We start from the raw sequence: 18,373 nt of genomic DNA, 5'->3' as shown, positions 1-18,373 counted from the left end.
TTTGCCTTGCTCAGAGTGTGCTATTGTGCTCCGCCTTTTATCCGTGTGGGGGGAAGTGTAATGGAAGTCAAGTGTGTGTAATGGTCGGTACTTGCCTAACTCTGCCTGACCATTGTATTGGGACATGTCAGGTATGTGGTTTGGGTGTTAGTCCGTTTTCTCTTATAGCGGGCTGTCTGTGAGAAAGTGTTTGTGTTGGAAAAAGGGGGCGGGGGTTGAGTTCCCGAGTATACTACCTGGTAGGATGGGGGTAATGGTGTTACAGGGAAGGGGATACCACGTCTCGCCATCCAGTGTCCCACTCTCAGAAGGCCCCTCACCCAGGTGATCCTCCTGCACTGATCAACCCCCAGGAACTGGGTCCAAAGGCAATGGCTGTGTCCTGGTCACCTGGATGACAGATCCCCAGGGACTAGCGGGTGAGACACCTTCAGGTTTCTCAGTCCCTGGGACTGGTCCCTGGGGATCTGTCATCCAGGTGTCCTGGGGATCTGTCATCCAGGTTCTCAGTCCCTGGGACTGGTCCCTGGGGTTCTGTCATCCAGGTGTCCCTGGGGATCTGTCATCCAGGTGTCCTGGTCACCTGGATGACAGATCCCCAGGGACTAGCGGGTGAGACACCTTCAGGTTTCTCAGAGGGTGCAGCAGGAAGGCTCTGACTCGGTGGTGACATGATTGTTGTCATAAACCTTTATCAAAGTAAATTTGAGGGTTGGAAAAATGTCTTTGTCCCCAAATGCTAAGAGGGGTTTCCCCGCCTCAAGGAAAACTAGTGAAACTGTCAGGATGTCAAAATAAAACATTAGTAACTGTTGTGTCCAAAACCCCTCATTCTGACCCTAACACTAATAACTTAAATCTAAAGTGTAAGGATGTTCTCTTCTCAAAAGGTGATGATGAAACTCCTGCATCAAAGGAAAGTTCAAAAGGTCAATGGCCGTATTCATAAAAGGAAATGTTTTCTTCCAAAGAGACACTGTTTCAATATCGCCCTCACCTCCTTGTTTTTTTTCCGGCTCTACCAGAAATTTTGTCAGGCCTAGTACAGTATGCGCCTGTCTGTTTCCATTTCCTTCCCACTCTCCCCCTCCCTTTCTTATCTATGTTTTAGCTCTTGCACTATCTGAAATGTCGTTGGGCCGAGTACGAAAGTTAATTTCACATCCTTACTGTTCATGGCCTGTAGGAATGTCATTGTTTTTTCCCTTGTTCCCTCCCTTGCCTTGAAGCGCTTTGAAACACATTGTGTATAGGCGCTATATAAATAAACATATCATATCATATATCCAGGAAATTACTCCTTTCCCCTGGATTCCTGTTTGCTCCACCAGCTAAGAAGTTGGCTCCTGAGAAACAATATTTATTCCACCAGGGAGCTTGTCTCTTTCTCCCCCAGGTTTTTCTACATTTTCTTGAAATATTTTACTTCCTGTTGAAACCTGTATTCTCGTTTATTCTTTGGGAAGTTCTGGTTCACTCTCCCGCCAAATACTATCCAAGGGAATATGACAATTTTCTAAGAGGCTTTTCCTGTTGGGTGCCAGACCCTGTGGTATAAATAAAGTTCACTTTATTCTTCGACTCTAATATGGGTGCGGGTCCCAGACTCTCTGTACCGTTTGTAACCAGCTTGGTTTACTCTCCTGCCCAGCATGGATTTCTTCAGTATTTCCATCATTCTTTCAGGCTCCCTGACACTCATATTCCCTGTGTGAGGAGCCAGGAATTACACTCAGACACAAGGGAGTACTGGTTTTTGTCAAATACTTTTATTTAAATGTTTCCTAATAGTACACAGGTCTCCCAACAACACCAGTCACCCTAATCTAGAAATCCCCCTACTAGTTATGCCCGTCATCAAACCAAAGACCAAATGCATTATCCTAGGAGATATCAATCTAGGCTACAGCGACCCACTTGACACGGACGCTGCATCCTTCCATACAGCTACGTCAGATATGAACTTCTCCCAGCTGATAAATGAACCAACTAATTCCAAATGTAGAACGTTGGACTGGATCCTATCCCTCAACTAAGTCACCATAGAGTCCATCCTCCCCGTAGATTGGTCAGACCATCACAGCATCACCTTCACCTTGGACTATAAAAATACCGACCCCATCAGCCCTAAATCACCAGACACTTACGAAGCCAGAAACATCAAAAAAACTCACAGCAGACCACATCTCCCCCATTCTGCACCTGGTCCTAGCCAATGTCTCCCCAAATACTAATAATCCTGATTACTTAACAGATTGCTATCAACAAAGTCTCACCCGCTCTATTGACGCACTCGCTCCCATCACCACCAAAACTCGGAAACCGGACAAACGCTCATGCTTTTGTTTTGACGAAGAATTAGTCTTCTTTAGACGCACTAAAAAAATCACTTGAACATCTACATAGAAAAACCAACACTAACGAATCAGCAAAAGCTTTCACAACAGCTAACAAAAAATACAAACCAGCCATAATCTCTCATAAAGCCAACGCTTTTAACAAACTTATAACCAATGCCAACTCGGACAGCAAAGAACTGTTCTCCATTCTCAGAGAGCTTGAGAACCCATGCCAAGTGACAGTACCCCATAATTCCAGCAAAACCTGGTGCACCACGATACAAGACGCACTGGCCTCCAAAATCTTGCTGCAAAAAAATAGACAGTAAAAAAAACGTCCCTTGCTGAAAAAATGCCCCCACCATTGGTTCAAACATTCCCATCACTCCTATAGGCACCCTCTTTCAATTCACCCCTGTCACTAACAAAGAAGTACTAGACACCATAATGAAACTCAAAGCCTCCAACTGCAAAGAAGACCAATTCCCCTCCCATCTAGTAAAGCTCTGCGCCCACACCTTATCACCAGTTATAACTAAATTTGTGGGGGGTGCTGTTGAGCAGCCAGCAAGATGGCCGCTTAGCTTTCAGGCTCCGTGGCCCGTGAGCTACACATCCGCCACAATCAGCGGTTTTTGGGACATACAGGAGCTGGGACCCCAGGCATTCTGCTGCCCATCACCTCCGCTACATCCTGCCCTGTTTCTGGGTGAAAACGGACCTTCGGAGCCACTTTGCTGCCGGTGGAGGCCTCCGGGCCGCGTGACTCTGTATGCACCCCATCCCCCCTCCATTGCCCAGTCAGGGTTCGCTTTCCCGCGGCTTGGTGCGCGGCCGTTTGGGGCACAGGCATTACCCCCTCTCCGCCCTCCCTCCCTGGACTGCATGGACTGCTGCTCCCGAGCGGTGCTGACATCTGCACCCCGCTCTCCCTGCAGGGGGGCGCCAGTGCCCGTGGCCTGCCGGCGCGGCTTTCTTGCCGACTGCTCCTGCCTTGGCGGCGTTGACGGCGCCGGCCCCCAGCGGGCGAAGATACTCCGGGATACGGCGGGGGCTACCGGAGCGCCCCCCGCACTGACACCACCTGAGCACTTCAGCTACGCGGCTCCACCGCCTACATCACTGCTCCCCTGTGACGGCCGCGACGGGTGGCAGTGCCAAGGCCTTCCCGTTGCAGCGGCGCTGTCATCCGCGCCCCGCTCCCCCCGTGGGGGTGCGCCGGAGCCCGTGGTCTGCCGGTGTGGCTATCTCGCTGACCGCTCCTGCCCGTGGGCGGCGGTGGCGGCGCCGGCCCTTGGCGGGCGAAGACACTCCGGGATACGGCGGTAGCAGCTGGAGCAGACCCCGCACAGACACCATCTGACCACTTCCGCATTGCGGCTTCTCCGCCTGCTTCGCTGGCCCCCGGTGACGGCTGCGGTGGGGGGCTGTGCCGTGGCCTCCCTGTTACGGGCTCCAGCCGAAGTTTAGGGGCCCAATCCCGCCTGGGCCCACTGCTGCGGGTTTGAGGCCTGCTTCTTCCCGGATGGACACACTCTACGGCCTGCAGGGTCCCAAGGTGAGGAGGGTGAGGGAACTGGTTGCTGCGCATTTTGCCCACCTGCTCTGCCTCATCCCTGGGCTGCGCCTGTTCCACTTTGGGAAGGAAATCGACCCCCAAGCATACCAGGCTCCCCTACGACCACTCTTGTTGCTGGTGCCACCCTGGGCGTCCTCTCCCTAGTATGTGCACCTACTCGCCTCGCCCCGGGTGCACCTTGCGCCCCTGACTCAGCTGCCCTCCACTACCGGCCTCCTCTGCCTGGGCCCCCCTGGCTCAGAGGCGGGTGCCGCAGGATACTGTCCCCCCCGGACCATACTGCCACCCGGACACCTTGCTTGCCCCCTTTAGTGGGCTTATTGCCCCGCAATACGCAAGTCGGGGGTGTTCCTTGCTTCTGCCTCCTAGACAATCGTCGTCCTGTCGCTGATTACGGGCCTAGTCCCTCTCTAATCCCCCTGGGCCCCATTGTTGCTTTCCTACAAAATCATTCTCTGTTCTTAACAAGGTGCACCCGAAGATGTCCAGCAAAGCACGAGGGGACAACAAGGCTGGAGCAATGGACAAGTTTGCCAAAGCCCTAGCCAAGCAAGACCAAGCTGGGGCTGCCCTTCTTCAAGACGACTTGGATGCTTCCTCATGCTCTCCTCAGCCAGACTTTACGTCACTCATGGAGACTATGGCCAAAAACTTTGCGTCATTTCACGAAAAATTAAATGACAAATGCCAATGTAGCCTCCCTAGGCACCAAATTGGATCAGCATGGCACTAGGCTGGGTGAGGCCGAGACCAGGATTCGGGCCACTGAGGACGAGGTACACGTGCTCCTGAATACGGTCTCTGACTTGGTGCGAGACATGAAGCAGGTCAAGGCTAAGTGCGATGATTTGGAATCCAGGTCCTGCCGGAATAGTACCACATTCTACGGCTGGCCCGTGAAAGAGGGGAACTGAGACTTGAGTCCCAGATCATCCGCATTTTTCCAGACTTCTCTGTCAATGTTCAAATGGAGCGCAGGCAATTCAATGGTGTGAAAAAAATGCTCAGAGAGAGGAGGGTGGAATATGCCATGTTATTCCCTGCTAGGCTGAAGCTCATCCACCGTAATAAACTGTAGAGGAGGCGGTGAAATTTATTGAGTCCCATATTCCTGTCCCGGGCCCTGAGGGTGACCCCGTTGTTGAGGATTGACCCGGCCTGCCATGCACCTGTTACTTGAATCATTGTGGTATTATTACCACGCCTGTTATTTGCAATTTACTTGTAATCTCATATATCTTCCCTGTTGTGAATTCTCCTATTGTCGCAACTCATTGTGAAATTTCATGAAATGCAACATGGGTCACAGCTGTATGGTACACGGTATATGGCACCTATACTTGGACCCTTTATTCCTACAGCCCCTGCTCACTGTACCCTACTATGTGGTCTCCTCTTAAAACTTGACTTAACCACCGCTGTACGCTATTTGGTTTACACCACCGTTCAACTATCTTAACCGGGCTCACGGCAGCAGCTACCCCCGCTGCAGTTGCAACGCCGAGTTTGGCTTGTTTAGTTCACTGGCTGATCCCCCGTTTGGTTTGGGGGTTGGTCCAGCCCCGTTGGGCTTGGCACAAAAGCCATGAGACTTTGGGTGGGTTCTTGGGCACTGCTATGTTGGGGGTGGCAGTGAGGGAGGGGGTGGGGTGGTATTGGGGGATGTTATAATAACAAAAATGGTGAGATAGTGGTAGCTTTGGGTATGACACATCTGGTCACTGTACAAGTGGCCGGCACTTGTTCGACAATGTATGACACGCATTACTCGGATTCCCCCTAAATTGCTACGGAATGGCCATTAGGCTAATGTCTTGGAATATCAGAGGGCTCAGCAACTACACGAAGGCACGCAGGGTCACGGCCTACGTCCAGAGGCACGGGGTCAAGTTACTTTTCTTACAGGAAACTCATGCCCTCGCACAATTATCGTCCTCTCTTGCCCAGTCATGGGGCCCCAACAAATATTACACTGTGTTCTCCTCACAATCCAGAGGTGTCCTCACCTTGATTCACAAGTCCTTGGAGTTCTCCCTTCGCACCAGCCATATAGATGCCCAGGGTAGATATGTGATCCTACACGGTTTCCTCGCCAATGTGGAATGCCTGCTGGTCAACACATACGCCCCACGCATGGATGCACCCGATTTTTCCGACCACATCCTTGACATCCTCCTTGGATATGTTGGGGTTCCCATCAAATCGGGGGGGGTGGGGCAGGGGGTTGCACCCAGAACATTGTCCAGGGCCGCTCGCCGCCTCCATGCACACATGCTCACTGCCGGACTGGTGGATGCCTGGGGGGTACTCCACCCAATGTCAAAAGAGTTTACATTTTACTCCTCCATCCACAACAGTCATTCCAGGATTGATCTTTTCCTTCTCTCTGCGGGGCTCATGGGCAAAACTCTAACCTCACAGATTCTCCCTCGCACACTCTCCGATCACGTTGGACATCGCCCTGCACCCGGCCCGCCCTCTGCATTCTAACTGGAGGTTTAAGTCTGACGCACTACACGATATAGTCTTCAAGGCTGACATCCTTGCAGATATCACCTCGTTTTTTGATAGCAACAAACGCCATGACACAACGGACGGGGTGAGATGGGAGGCCTTTAAGGTTTTCATCAGGGGCATTGCATCTCTAGGGAGGCTGGGGTCCTGAAAGATATTAGAAACTCTCTGCGCCGTTCCGAGTCCAGGCTTGGGGAGCTAGAGCGCGAATATGCGGCCACCCCCTCTCCGCCCATACTGGCACAAATTAGAACTGAACTAGACACGTTTGAATCCTTCGCCCACAGCGAGATAAGATACCTTGCCCGCCCCACTGCGGCCTGAAAGTATGGTGAACGAGAGAGACCAGGCCGTACTGTTGCCCGCCTCGCCCGGGCCGAGGGAGCTCGAATTGATAGTATCATTTACAACGACGGAGTGCGACACTGGTCCGACCGGCCCATTCTTGAGACCTTTGCAGATTTCTATGCAACCCTCTATGCCCAGCAACCGGAGCACAGCCCGCAAGAGTTGGACGACCTCCTATACCGCATCCCAATGTCCCTTGTATCCCTGGCCACCAAAGAACAACTAGATGCTCCCTTCACCCTTGACAAGATCACCACTGTCATTTCTGCCCTCCCTAAGGGGAAAGCCCCCGGTCCAGATGGCCTGACCGCCAAGTTCTATCAAGAACATGTTGCTCTCCTCGCCTTCACGAGGTTTGGGAGGAGTCGCTGCGCCTTACCACCCTTCCCCGGTCCCTGCGCGAGGCTGTCATCACAGTGCTTCCTAAACCGGGCAAGCCTCCGGATGAGTGCGGCTCTTATAGACCTCTATCCCTTATCAATACCGATACCAAGATCTTCGCCAAAATCATAGCAAATAGGTTCCTCCCCATCATGAAATATCTGATTCACCCAGACCAGAGCGGCTTTGTTCCTGCCCGCTCCACTGCCTTAAACATCCGGCGGCTATTTAACGTCATCTCTAGAATTGACCCTCAAGCCAATGCGGTGGCCGTGACATTAGACGCCCAAAAAGCGTTCGACATGGTCTTGTGGCAATATCTGTGGGCGGTGCTGGAAAAGATGGGGATTGGCCCATACATGATGTCCTGCATTAAACTGCTATACACTAATCCTGTGGCCAGAGTCCTGGTTAATTCTCGCCTATCGGCTCCCTTCTCCCTCCACAGGGGGACACGACAGGGGTGCCCCTTTTCTCCCTTGTTATTCGCTATGGCCAGCGAGCCCATGGCTGATAGTGTACGAAACAACCACGTCCGCAAAGGGATTCGCCTGCGGGATACTCCCGAAATTATATCACTATACGCCGATGATGTGTTTCTATATATCAGAGACCCCTTCACTCCATCTTGACCCGATCATGCGTGAAATTATCAAAATTGGCACATTCTCGGGCTCTCACCATAAATTACTCTAAATCAGAAATCTTTCCCCTTACTCCTGCAACCTCCCAGCCTGCATGCGAATTCCCTCTCAAATGGGCTCGAGGGTATCAAATACTTAGGGGTCCAGGTGTCCCTCTCAAAATCCTCTTTATTGTCTGATAACTATGGGGCTGCTGCACAATATGCTCATACCAGGATGGAAAGATGGCGAAACCTCCCCCTCTCACTATCAGGGAGACTGTCCCTAATAAAAATGATTATCGTCCCCAAACTTCTGTACGTATTCGCTAACGTTCCTCTTTGGCCCGGGAAACAATACTTTGTGGACCTGCACACGGAGTGTGCCCGTTTTCTTTGGCATTCAGGGGCAGTGTGCAGGAAGTGGCAGCATATGACCCTACCTTACGAGAGGGGTGGCTTCAGTGCACCTGACCTCACCCGGTACTGGATTACCGCCCAGGCCCAGCATGCTACTTCTCCCCCCCATCCCTCCCCCCCAACCCCCGCATCCCTCCCCCCCCCCCCAACCCCCCCATCCCTCCATCCCTCCCCCCCACATCCCTCCCCTCCCCCATCCCTCCCCCCCCGAGCAGTGCTCGAAACCCTCTCTGAAATAGTTGGGTTCTGCGTAGACCCTGAACCCATGTCTCTTCTGTTTGGGCTCTGGGAGGGGACTGAAGCGAAACGAGTAGCTAAGTTTTTGAATGTGGCGGCGATTGTGGCCAAGAAATGCATTCTGCAATGCTGGAAGCGCTAATCCCCCCCCTCCCCCCTGGAAATGTGGCTGAAGGCCCTCACCTGGACACAATCCTGCGAAGAAGACTATATTAACATGCTGCCTAGTAATGCTCGCCCTAAATACATATGGACAGAGTTTTGTAGTTACTTGAACAGTAAGGTGGACTTGGAACTATCATCATCCCCTCCTTCTCCTGATTAGGGAGCTGATCTCGCTACATGATGCACGCCTCTAATGTATTTAACCTCTGTTGGGATTGTATCTGACCTTCTGTAGTACTTATACTTCATCATTCATGCTTCAATATGAAATGTGTGTCACTGTTTTAATTTGCACTGTACCGGCTGCTACTTCTTGCCAATAAACAAAAGTTTTAAAAAAAAAACTAAATTTGTTAACGCATCCTTTAACTCCAATACTGTCCCCACTAGTATTAAAAAAGCCTGGGTTACAACCCTCCTCAAAAAACCGACCCTGTACCCCTCAATCCCTACCAATTACCGTCCCATAACCACCGTCCCATTTCTCCTGAAAATCATCGACAAAATAGCATATTCCCAAATTCAAAATCATTTGGAACACCATCAACTACTAGGAGACCGACAATCAGGGTTCCGCCCCAATCATAGCACGGAAACAGCCCTACTCGACCTGAAGATCCAAATGGATGCCATCAAAGAATCAGCCAAACTCTGCATACTAATGCTCCTCGACCTTTCCCCGGCCTTTGACCTGGTTGACCATGAAACTCTGTGCCACCCTAGCCAACGTTAACCTATCCAACAATGCCTCAGATTGGATTAAATCCTTTCTCGCAGACAGGACCTCAGGAGTCGCCATCGGCAAAGAAGCAGCAGATCCCATACCAGTCCCATTGGGCGTCCCTCAAGGCTCTTGCCTCTCCCCCACCCTGTACAACGCCTACACCAAATTGCTCTTCGCAGCAACGGATGCCATGAGTGTCATTTACACCAATTTCGCAGACAATACTCTAATCCTTATCCCTCTAACAGGAAACCATGAGCAAGACTCAATACTTATCAATAAGATTTACTCAATAATCCAAAACTGGATGGCCAACAATAATTTATGTCTCAATGACGATAAAACAGAGCTGCTCATACTAGGTTCATCTTCCAAGATAGCATGCCTACAGCCCATTTATTCAGCATTCTGCATTGATGGCACTACAATTCCAGTACTAAAACAAGTGAAAACACTTGGGGCTTACCTTGATGCAACACTTAACATGTCCAAGCAAGTAAACACATTAGTTTCCTCTACCGCCTACACAGCCAAACTTCTCGCTCAGTCGCAAATTCCTGACACCTGAAAACTGCATTACACTAGCAAGAGCAATCATACTATCTAAACTTGATTATTGTAATGTTCCTCTTCCTTGGCACCTCCAATACTAACCTGTCCAAACTCCAACTCATGCAGAATAAAGCCCTCCAAGCTGCTTTAGGCATAAAAAAATCTGATCACATCTCCAATATTAGGAGAAAATCATTGGCTCCCCATCAAAGCCAGAATACTCTTCAAAACCCTTAGCATCTCCCACAAATGCATTGCCAACAAAGCCCCTAAATACCTCCTTAATACAATCACCAAGAAATCCCATACAAGACTCCTCAGATCTAACAGTGAAAACCTTGAAATCCCACATTATAAAAGAGAAAAAGCAGGAGGCAGCAGCTTCAAAGTTCTTGCTCCCAGGCATTGGAATGCCATACCCATCAATATTAAGAATGAAACGTCCTTCCCGCATTTCAAAATACTACTTTAAAACTGGTTGAATAACCATGTTTTGTTACTCCCAAGCACATCACATCCCTGGCCAACTCTGTACATCCACTGTATATAAATGTTCCACCTGTGCATATAATGTAGAAAGGTAATTTGTATGTTTGACCTGTATTGAAGCCGGGGGGACCCGTCCAATCTGATGAGTCCTGCCCCGTGCCGCGCCACTCCTTAAAATCGGCATATTTGCAGGGGCAGTAATAAATAAAAATGAAATCACTTATAAGACACAACGGCCCATGTGCAACACCAGGCCTTATCCAAACCAAAACATGCTTACCCGCAAAGCGTACGTTTTTCCTAGGGAGGGCAGACCTGGCGAATCGCAGGGTAGACACTTCCAGGCTACAGGTGGCAAAAGGCTGGACCCAGAAGGGGATAGTTGGGGGGGGGGGGGTGTCAGTCAGACTGTCCCAGAAGGCAAACGCGACTGGCAAAGACTCCACACCCCCACAACATCCACCAAACACCTCCAACACTTGCCATCAACTTTGCTTCACCGAGGCCAGTGGTTATATGGGAAATCTCCTTAAAGACACAGTGTCCAATAAGGTAAAACACCCGACCAGCAGCACACGCCACATTACATTGATTCGCTTTTTTTCCCCCACCTTCTTTTTTTCATATAGCACTACAAACCCTCAGCCATCTGAGCACTGCTTATCCCACGGTTTGTGGTGTTCATTAATCGACCTCGGAAGGATGAAAGGCCGAGTTTAGCCCTTCCAGGATTCGACCCTGCGTCAGCAGGCTCTCCACGGATGTCAAAGTGAGCGCTCTACTCGCTATGCTATCGGGCCGGCTATTTGATAATTCACACAAAGCTATTCTAAATGCCAGGTGCCTGTTATGCAACCATGTAGTACAATATGGAGCAACATAGAGGTTTGCAATATTCTAGCTAGACGCCTTGGTACTGTGAATGCATGTATACTCATGTAGTAATCCGACAAGATTCTAAGAGAAGAGGAGGTGTTTTTTACGAGGGAGCAATGGACATACCTTTTGGAGACAAAAAAAAAATTACTTCTGGGAGTAGGGGGAAAATGCACACTATTTACCTAAATTGTTTTCAACAGATTAAGATTCTTTTGTAAATGGAAGGGTGCTGTGTTCTGCCAAGGAGATCTAGGTAGATCAATGCTAATGTGAGGCAGTCTTGTGAAAGCCTGGAAGGCCTCCGTGTTCTGTAAACAAATTTACTTGTCGTACACATGGCACTTATTACCAGAAAATGGTTTTATAACAGTGTAGGTTAACAAGTTTAGTTAGCTGGCCTAACAGCATTGCTAATGCTAACTGTTTTCTCTTTTGTGTAGGCATGGGTCAGGCACTGATGTGATACTACGTGGCTATTGATGGCAGCAACTACAAAATTGCATGGTTACAAGGATATGTATTAGTACTGCCTGGCAAATGCCTCCAATACCTACACAGAAGCCAAAACTGTTCGCTTTGGCAGCGCTTATTTTTAACATGAGCAGTGAAGGACTCAAGATACTGCTGCTCAAGGCACACTTTGTTACATTTTTATTCTCCTTAGTACGCGTACTCCAGAGAAACGAGAGGAAGCATCCGACATTATTTCGGACAGCACATGAAGGACATGGCCTTTGAAGCTCGTCCGCTACCGTATCCGTCGCACGCAACCACCAACGAACTAGAAGGCACCTTGCTGTGCCATCTGAACAGAGGTCGAGGCGAACCGTGATGAGATATTGATCTTAGTCGAGATGCTTACCAACCAATAATCTAGACTTCTGTTATTAGGAAATAGAGGTCCAAGAGGTTTTCAATTTGGAAACCAAGAAATAAGAGACACTACATTTCTTATTGTTTGATGTTCCCTTTTTAGGGGGAGACACCCTTTGCCTGCATTTAACACAGGTCAACTTGAGCCTATTGAACAAGCATATACGACCAAGGAAAACGACTTGTAAACCACATTTGTCTTTTTTGTCTATACAACTAGTATTGGCAGAAGTGACCAAACATTTTGTCTTTAGCCCCTGAAGAATTTCCAAGCAGTTAGTACATTAAGAGTTGGAAAGAAACACGTTGGGCACATTGTAGATTATTGTTTCGTTTTATATTGAAGGTGTATTTGACACAACAGAAACAGGATGAATGGTATATGAGAATGAGTGGTGTGTGTAACGAGGTATGTCAAGTGTGTACTTTTTGCACAGCACAAGTCACTTTATGAAAACAATGAATAGAATTGTTTTGTGTTTGTATGTCAGCGGTTATGTTGTTCTAGCCATACATGATTTACTCGTGGCAGGACATGATGCATAACGAATTTTTCAGAATTGTGTTGATTGAATATTAAAATATGTATATTTTATTTTTACAAACGCCCGAGTTAGAAGCATCTTCTTATGTCTAACTGAATGAACAGAAGGTGGTGAAGTCTCTCCCTAAGCAGGGAGTACAGCGATAAAACCACAAGCTTTGTGTTTAAAGGGTTTTTTCCCCTTGTAGTTAGAGGGTAGGCTTGATGGTTTTCTCTGCCCTCTACCTCCCTCTTGTTGAAATTAAAATTTTTATTATACCAGATGTGCATTTGGGGCACCAGTTAAGTCATTAGTTCTCAGAAGGTTGCTTTGAAATAACACTGGCAGACACTTTGAGCACAACGTTTAAGGTTACTGCTTGATAGAGCTAGCTCAAAGAGATCCCAAGAGGATGTGTTTTAGGAGGGGAGAGCAGGAAGCGGGTGGAAATGGCTGAAGGGATTAGTATGACCATGAGCAGTCAATGGGTGGGTAAATAAACAACACCTACAAGCTTTGTGTCCGTCCTCAAATCCCACGTTCCTCCGAGCTGTACTCTAACACAATAGTTTTGGCTTAAAACGGCAGCACATCAGCACCACCTAATAGTTAAAACTAAATATAACATGTATAGGTGCACTCAAAGAACAAAATCATAGTTTAATACCTTCCGAGCTTGAATCTGAACTGCTGCTTTTCTTTGACTTTGCCTCGTCCTCTACTGGAGTATGTTCATCGGAGCTAGAAAAATAAATAGGAACATATAACGAAAAAGCATTGCTAGACAAATTAAATTACAGCCAAAATCATGCAAGACAAAAACACTGTTTGAGATGAACAATGCCTTCTTGTTTGGGATGCAATGAAAGGAAAAACAATTGGCAAATTCACCTTCACAAAAAGATTAGGGTACAGGCAAAGCATTTAAAGAGTTGGCACAAAAAATCAACACAGAAACCAACTCGGCAACAGATACTTAATTATCGGAAATGTCCAACATACTAACCCATCAGAAAGAGCACTTTATGTTAAGAAAGGGCAGGGCAACTTCGAGGGTCGCAATTCCAAAAAAACTGACAGCATAAAATGGGGAAAAGTTAGAACACATTAGTGTTGAGTTAAGCCCTCCCGAGTGAAGAGAGGGGCACACAGGGCCTCATGGCAGTTTCTGCTCAAGCCGGTTTCTTATCACAGACTCAAATGCCATTACCACCTGGTACTCGCCCGGGTTGTTAATAGGCTGGTGGTGGTGTGCAAACAAAAAAAAAAAGCAACCTGGTGGTATTAAAGCAGGGGTTCAATTGCTATATTGCAGTGGGGTGTAGCAGACTGCAGAAGGCAAAGGGTCGGCACGGATGCCAAGGGAAGTGAGTACACCCTATGGGGGGAGGCGAGGACGGCAGTAGGGTGGCTGGACAAGTGGCAGGGGTCGGGGACAAAGCAGAGAAATGGTGAGGTGCTAGGTATCAGCTGAACAGAAACATTCACTGCCAAATAAAGTCAGTTTCCTATAGCGCCTGAATGGCTGAAATCTTCCTGCTAGCTGCTCATAAGTATTTAGTACAATCTGCTTTTCTGCTTGATCCACAACTATCATATGGGAAAAGCATTCCGAATTCCAAGCATAGCATTCCAGTCAGGGAAGCATTATTGACAGAGGGGCACCATTCATTGTTTAACTTTCTATTAATATGTGAGGTACACCTCAGAAAATCCGGGAGGTTTGAAGTATTACCACCCATGGGGAGTGGCAGAAATAAAGTATTAAAACACTGACATGCTAAGAAAGGATACAAAATACCAGCCGCCATAGTCAAGTAGTCATCTCCTCACAAACTCCGATAGGTGTCAGATTCTTGGTCAGTCTCAAACTGCAAAATGTACTAATGCAGAGAGGACCATATTGCTCTAGGCTGCTGCCTTACTGGTAACTGACCAAAGCGGGTTTCTCATTCATTACACAACAGTATGTCTTGAGAATCCTCAGTCTATTTCAAAATGGTTTCAAGTCTGTGTCTACAGTATAAAAACCCTAAGTACTAGTACAAGTGAGATACATTTGTAATCGCCTTCTGATAGGGTCTTCAGAACCACCAAATAAGCATCAAAGGGACTAAAGTAACCCAGTAGTTTAATGTAATGTTAACAGTTAGGACCAGAACACAAATGGAACATTCCCAAAACATAAAAAGATCCAGTGCTAGCATAGCCACATCTTAAAAATGGAACATGAACAGACCCTACTCAAACCTATGTCACTCTCCCATTTATATCATCTGGTTCTACGAAAGGGAACTCTCTCGCTTATTTTATATCAAAGTACATATAGTGGAGAATTTTCTTGCATTGCATAACATTTATTAAATAGTTCAGTAGAAGAGTGGATTGAAGGCCAGGTAGATAACAGTGTTTCCACACTTGGAAAGCTTTTTATATTCTAGAAAAGAAACTCCATTAACACTAGAAATTGATACTAATTTACCTGCAGGAAGTTGGTAAAAAAAAAAAAAACAGAAACGACCAGGGGGAGAGCTCTGAACTATGGCCAAATGGCAAGTAGGTACCACTTCTTTAATGTCCCACAGGTCAAATCTCACCAAAGTACTAATCACCAACACCAACCTAATAAAAAGATAGGCCCAAGCTAGATTTGCGCATAACACAGGATCGAAACGACTGTCACTAATATACAAGGGAGACGTAAGGAAACCAGGTGCACAGATGTTCTTTCGACGCTGGAGAGTACAACTCCAAATCTTTAGCAGGCAAGCCACCTTGCGAGAAGGGTCCATCACTTTAACCCATAATCCACAGATGTGTAGGACTCCGGGTCTGTTGAATTAAGAGAGTGCAGGTTCTTAAAAAGCTTCCAGACCAAACTGGAATATTTTGAACATGATAGAAGAGCTTTGAAACAATCAGCATTTTAATGAGGGCATGCACCACTGATAAATATGCTGGGTAATTGGCTGTCAAAAGCTGAGCAGCATTCCTTAATATTCAAGTAGGTTACTTGAGCTTATGCCCATCCACAATTTACCACCTCCAAAAGGTTTTCTAGCGATTCCATCGGGGGAAAAGGTTAAATTTCACCCAGTTGAGTCTCAGTCCCTACATAGCCCCAAAGACACACATATCCTCCATTATGGGGGGGAGAATGAATGACAGATCTTTTAAATGTATAAAAGTGCATCATCCCCTTACAAGAAGACAAAAGGTTTTAAATGTTTGAGTAGCACTCAGGAAAAATTATCTGTGGTGTAACAATTTAGGGCGATTAGAAACAGTTCGAACCTTATTTGTCTACTAGCCAGCTTATTGCCTTCCCAGAAGATGGCTAATGATTTTAATATTTTCTTCTCAGAAACAAACTGTTCAGGAGTAACTTCGAAACTCAGAAGGGTTTCAGCACCGAAGCTGTAGCAGAGAAACTCAGGTGTCAATAATTACACAACAGTGACACAGTTCACTTTTTCCCCCAGTCACGTCAGAGACGACTGAAGCATCGATTTCTCAATTGAAACCCACTAATCATATTTATGACCCTATGCCTGTCTGGCCAAACAGCATCCTCATCCATGATGCAAACCTGTTCAGACCCTGGTGAATGCTTCATTTTCCCAAGGTCATGTACCTGATGAACTAAAATAAATCCTATCTAACCACTCTATTAAAAAAACCTACACTGGAATATAAAATACTTCCTAATTATCGCCCCATAGCTGGTCTACTACATAAATCCTGGAGAAAATTGCTATGACCCAGCTACAAGGTTTCTGGAAGAAAATCATATTCTAGACCCTTACCAATCAGGATTCGGAGCAAGTCACGTGACTGAGACAGCTTTGCTTGCGGTTTGGTGTGACTTGTTCGAGACTGCCGACAATGGTGATATTAGCATGCTTGTCGGCAGCCTACGATACCGTTGATTTTGGCATCCTTAAATCAAGACTTTCATCACTTGCCCATATGTTTGATGAGGCTGTCCAGTAGTTTGTCTTTTCTGACCAATCGCTCTCAACAGGTTAGATCAGGCTCATACCTATCCAAAGCTCTGCTTGTTAATTGGGGTGCTCCGCAGGGCTCGTCCCGGTCATCATTGCTGTTCAATTTGTATATCTGCCCCCTGCTTAATATATTTGCCCAATTTAATCTGCCCTACCACTCCTACATAGACGACACGCAGATATACGTCTGCTTGAGTCAACCAATGGAGGCGGTGGAGCGGATACTGAGATGCAGGGGGAAAAAAAAATTCTTTAAAAAAAAAAATAAAAAGAATCGAAGCATAGATGTTAGGCAATAAACTTCACTTGAATCCCTCTAAAATAGAGATGATCATCCTTGGTCCTAGAAAGAAACTGAAGATTAAGATCCAAAATGGGTCTCACCCTTGATTGGGTCGCCCATCATAATTGCCCCCTCAGGTATAAGGATATATCCCCTGTTCCTTGGCAGATCATCACGCTGTTCCCTTTGAACTCCCCATAATGAAGGGATCTGGTCAGCCTCAGAATCCAATTCCACCAGCACTTACGAGAAGTTCCCGTCTGCTCATCAAGGATACACTTACCCCCTACCTTCAAGTGCAGGCCCCATTCTCCAGTGACACCGAAATCCTTGCCAAGGCATTCAAAGACATCACTACATCAGCAGTTGATGCCATTGCCCCACTCACCCATTGGAAAGCCAAGCGCTCCAAACCTTTGAATGCCTGGTTTTCACAGAAGAACTCCTTGACCTTTGTGCCAGGAAAAGAACATTGCTTTCCCACTGGAAAGCTAACCCAAATGACTCCTCTAAGACAGCTTTTCAGACAATTTCCAAAGAATATAAAAAAAGCCATTGTCAAAGCAAAAGCTTCCTCATTTTACTCTAGGATAGCAAATGCTAAATCTGGGATCAGAGACATTTTTGCTACCTTCCGGGAGCTAGAGACGTTACCCCCCCGCCCCCACCCTCTCTTCACAAAAACAAAGACTGGTGTAACAAGATACAAAAGGCCATGCTTGACAAACTTGCAAGATAAAATCATTGCCCATCAACAGGCTCTCAGCCACCAAATTTCTGAAGCTCAAGGAAGGACTGTTGGAGACACACCTTCTCCTTCAGGGAAGTGAGTGAACAGAAAGACAGCACTCTCCTTAAGTCCATTAAACCATCCTTCTGCAAAGAGGATGCTTGCCCGGCGCAACTCATTAAAGACTGTGCCCCGTCCCTGACCCCGTTCATCACAGCCATTATTAACGCGTCTTTCCAGTCAGGCTATATCCCTACTGGTCTCAAGGTAGCATAGGTACGCCCCCTCCTTAAAAAAAAAATTTCAAAAAAAAAACTCTTGACCTCTCTCTGTCCATAGGATCTACAGGCCCATCAATGCGGTCCCATTCCTATTACAAATTCTCGACAAAGTAGCCTATCTGCAAGTTCAGAAATTCCTTGGGGAGATTAATCTGCTTGGGCTCAGGAAATCAGGATTCCGTCCAGGACTGGGAACAGAAACGGCACTCTTAGACTTATATCAGAGACGCTGGCAATTCTGCTCTGCTTTTGCTCCTTGACTTATCTGCAGCATTTAACCTGGTGGATCATAATACCCTTTGCCACCATCTCTCATCCACTGCTTACTTCTCCCCTAATGCTATTGCTTGCATCACTTTGTTCCTTCAAGGGAGAGTTATGAAAGTCTTCTCTGCTCCCTCATATCTCCCACCCTTTACAACATGT

The 18,373-nt window shown here is 47.2% G+C and overlaps 1 protein-coding gene across 1 annotated transcript in view; it reads right to left on the bottom strand.

Moving 5' to 3' along the window:
• The window catches only part of NKAP (NFKB activating protein), a 420,242-nt gene that overhangs the window by 333,473 nt on the left and 68,396 nt on the right, over positions 1-18,373 (bottom strand). The window contains exon 3 of the mRNA XM_069612688.1: positions 13,314-13,387. Coding sequence (XP_069468789.1) covers positions 13,314-13,387 — 74 coding nt within the window. The remainder of the gene's footprint in view (positions 1-13,313; positions 13,388-18,373) is intronic.

Source organism: Ambystoma mexicanum, chromosome 5p (genome assembly GCF_040938575.1).
Source record: "Ambystoma mexicanum isolate Mex_15411 chromosome 5p, UKY_AmexF1_1, whole genome shotgun sequence".
In the NCBI taxonomy this organism is placed as follows: Eukaryota; Metazoa; Chordata; class Amphibia; order Caudata; family Ambystomatidae; genus Ambystoma; species Ambystoma mexicanum.
The sequence above is the reverse complement of the archived record's forward strand: the minus strand, read 5'-3'. Positions and strand labels throughout refer to the sequence as shown.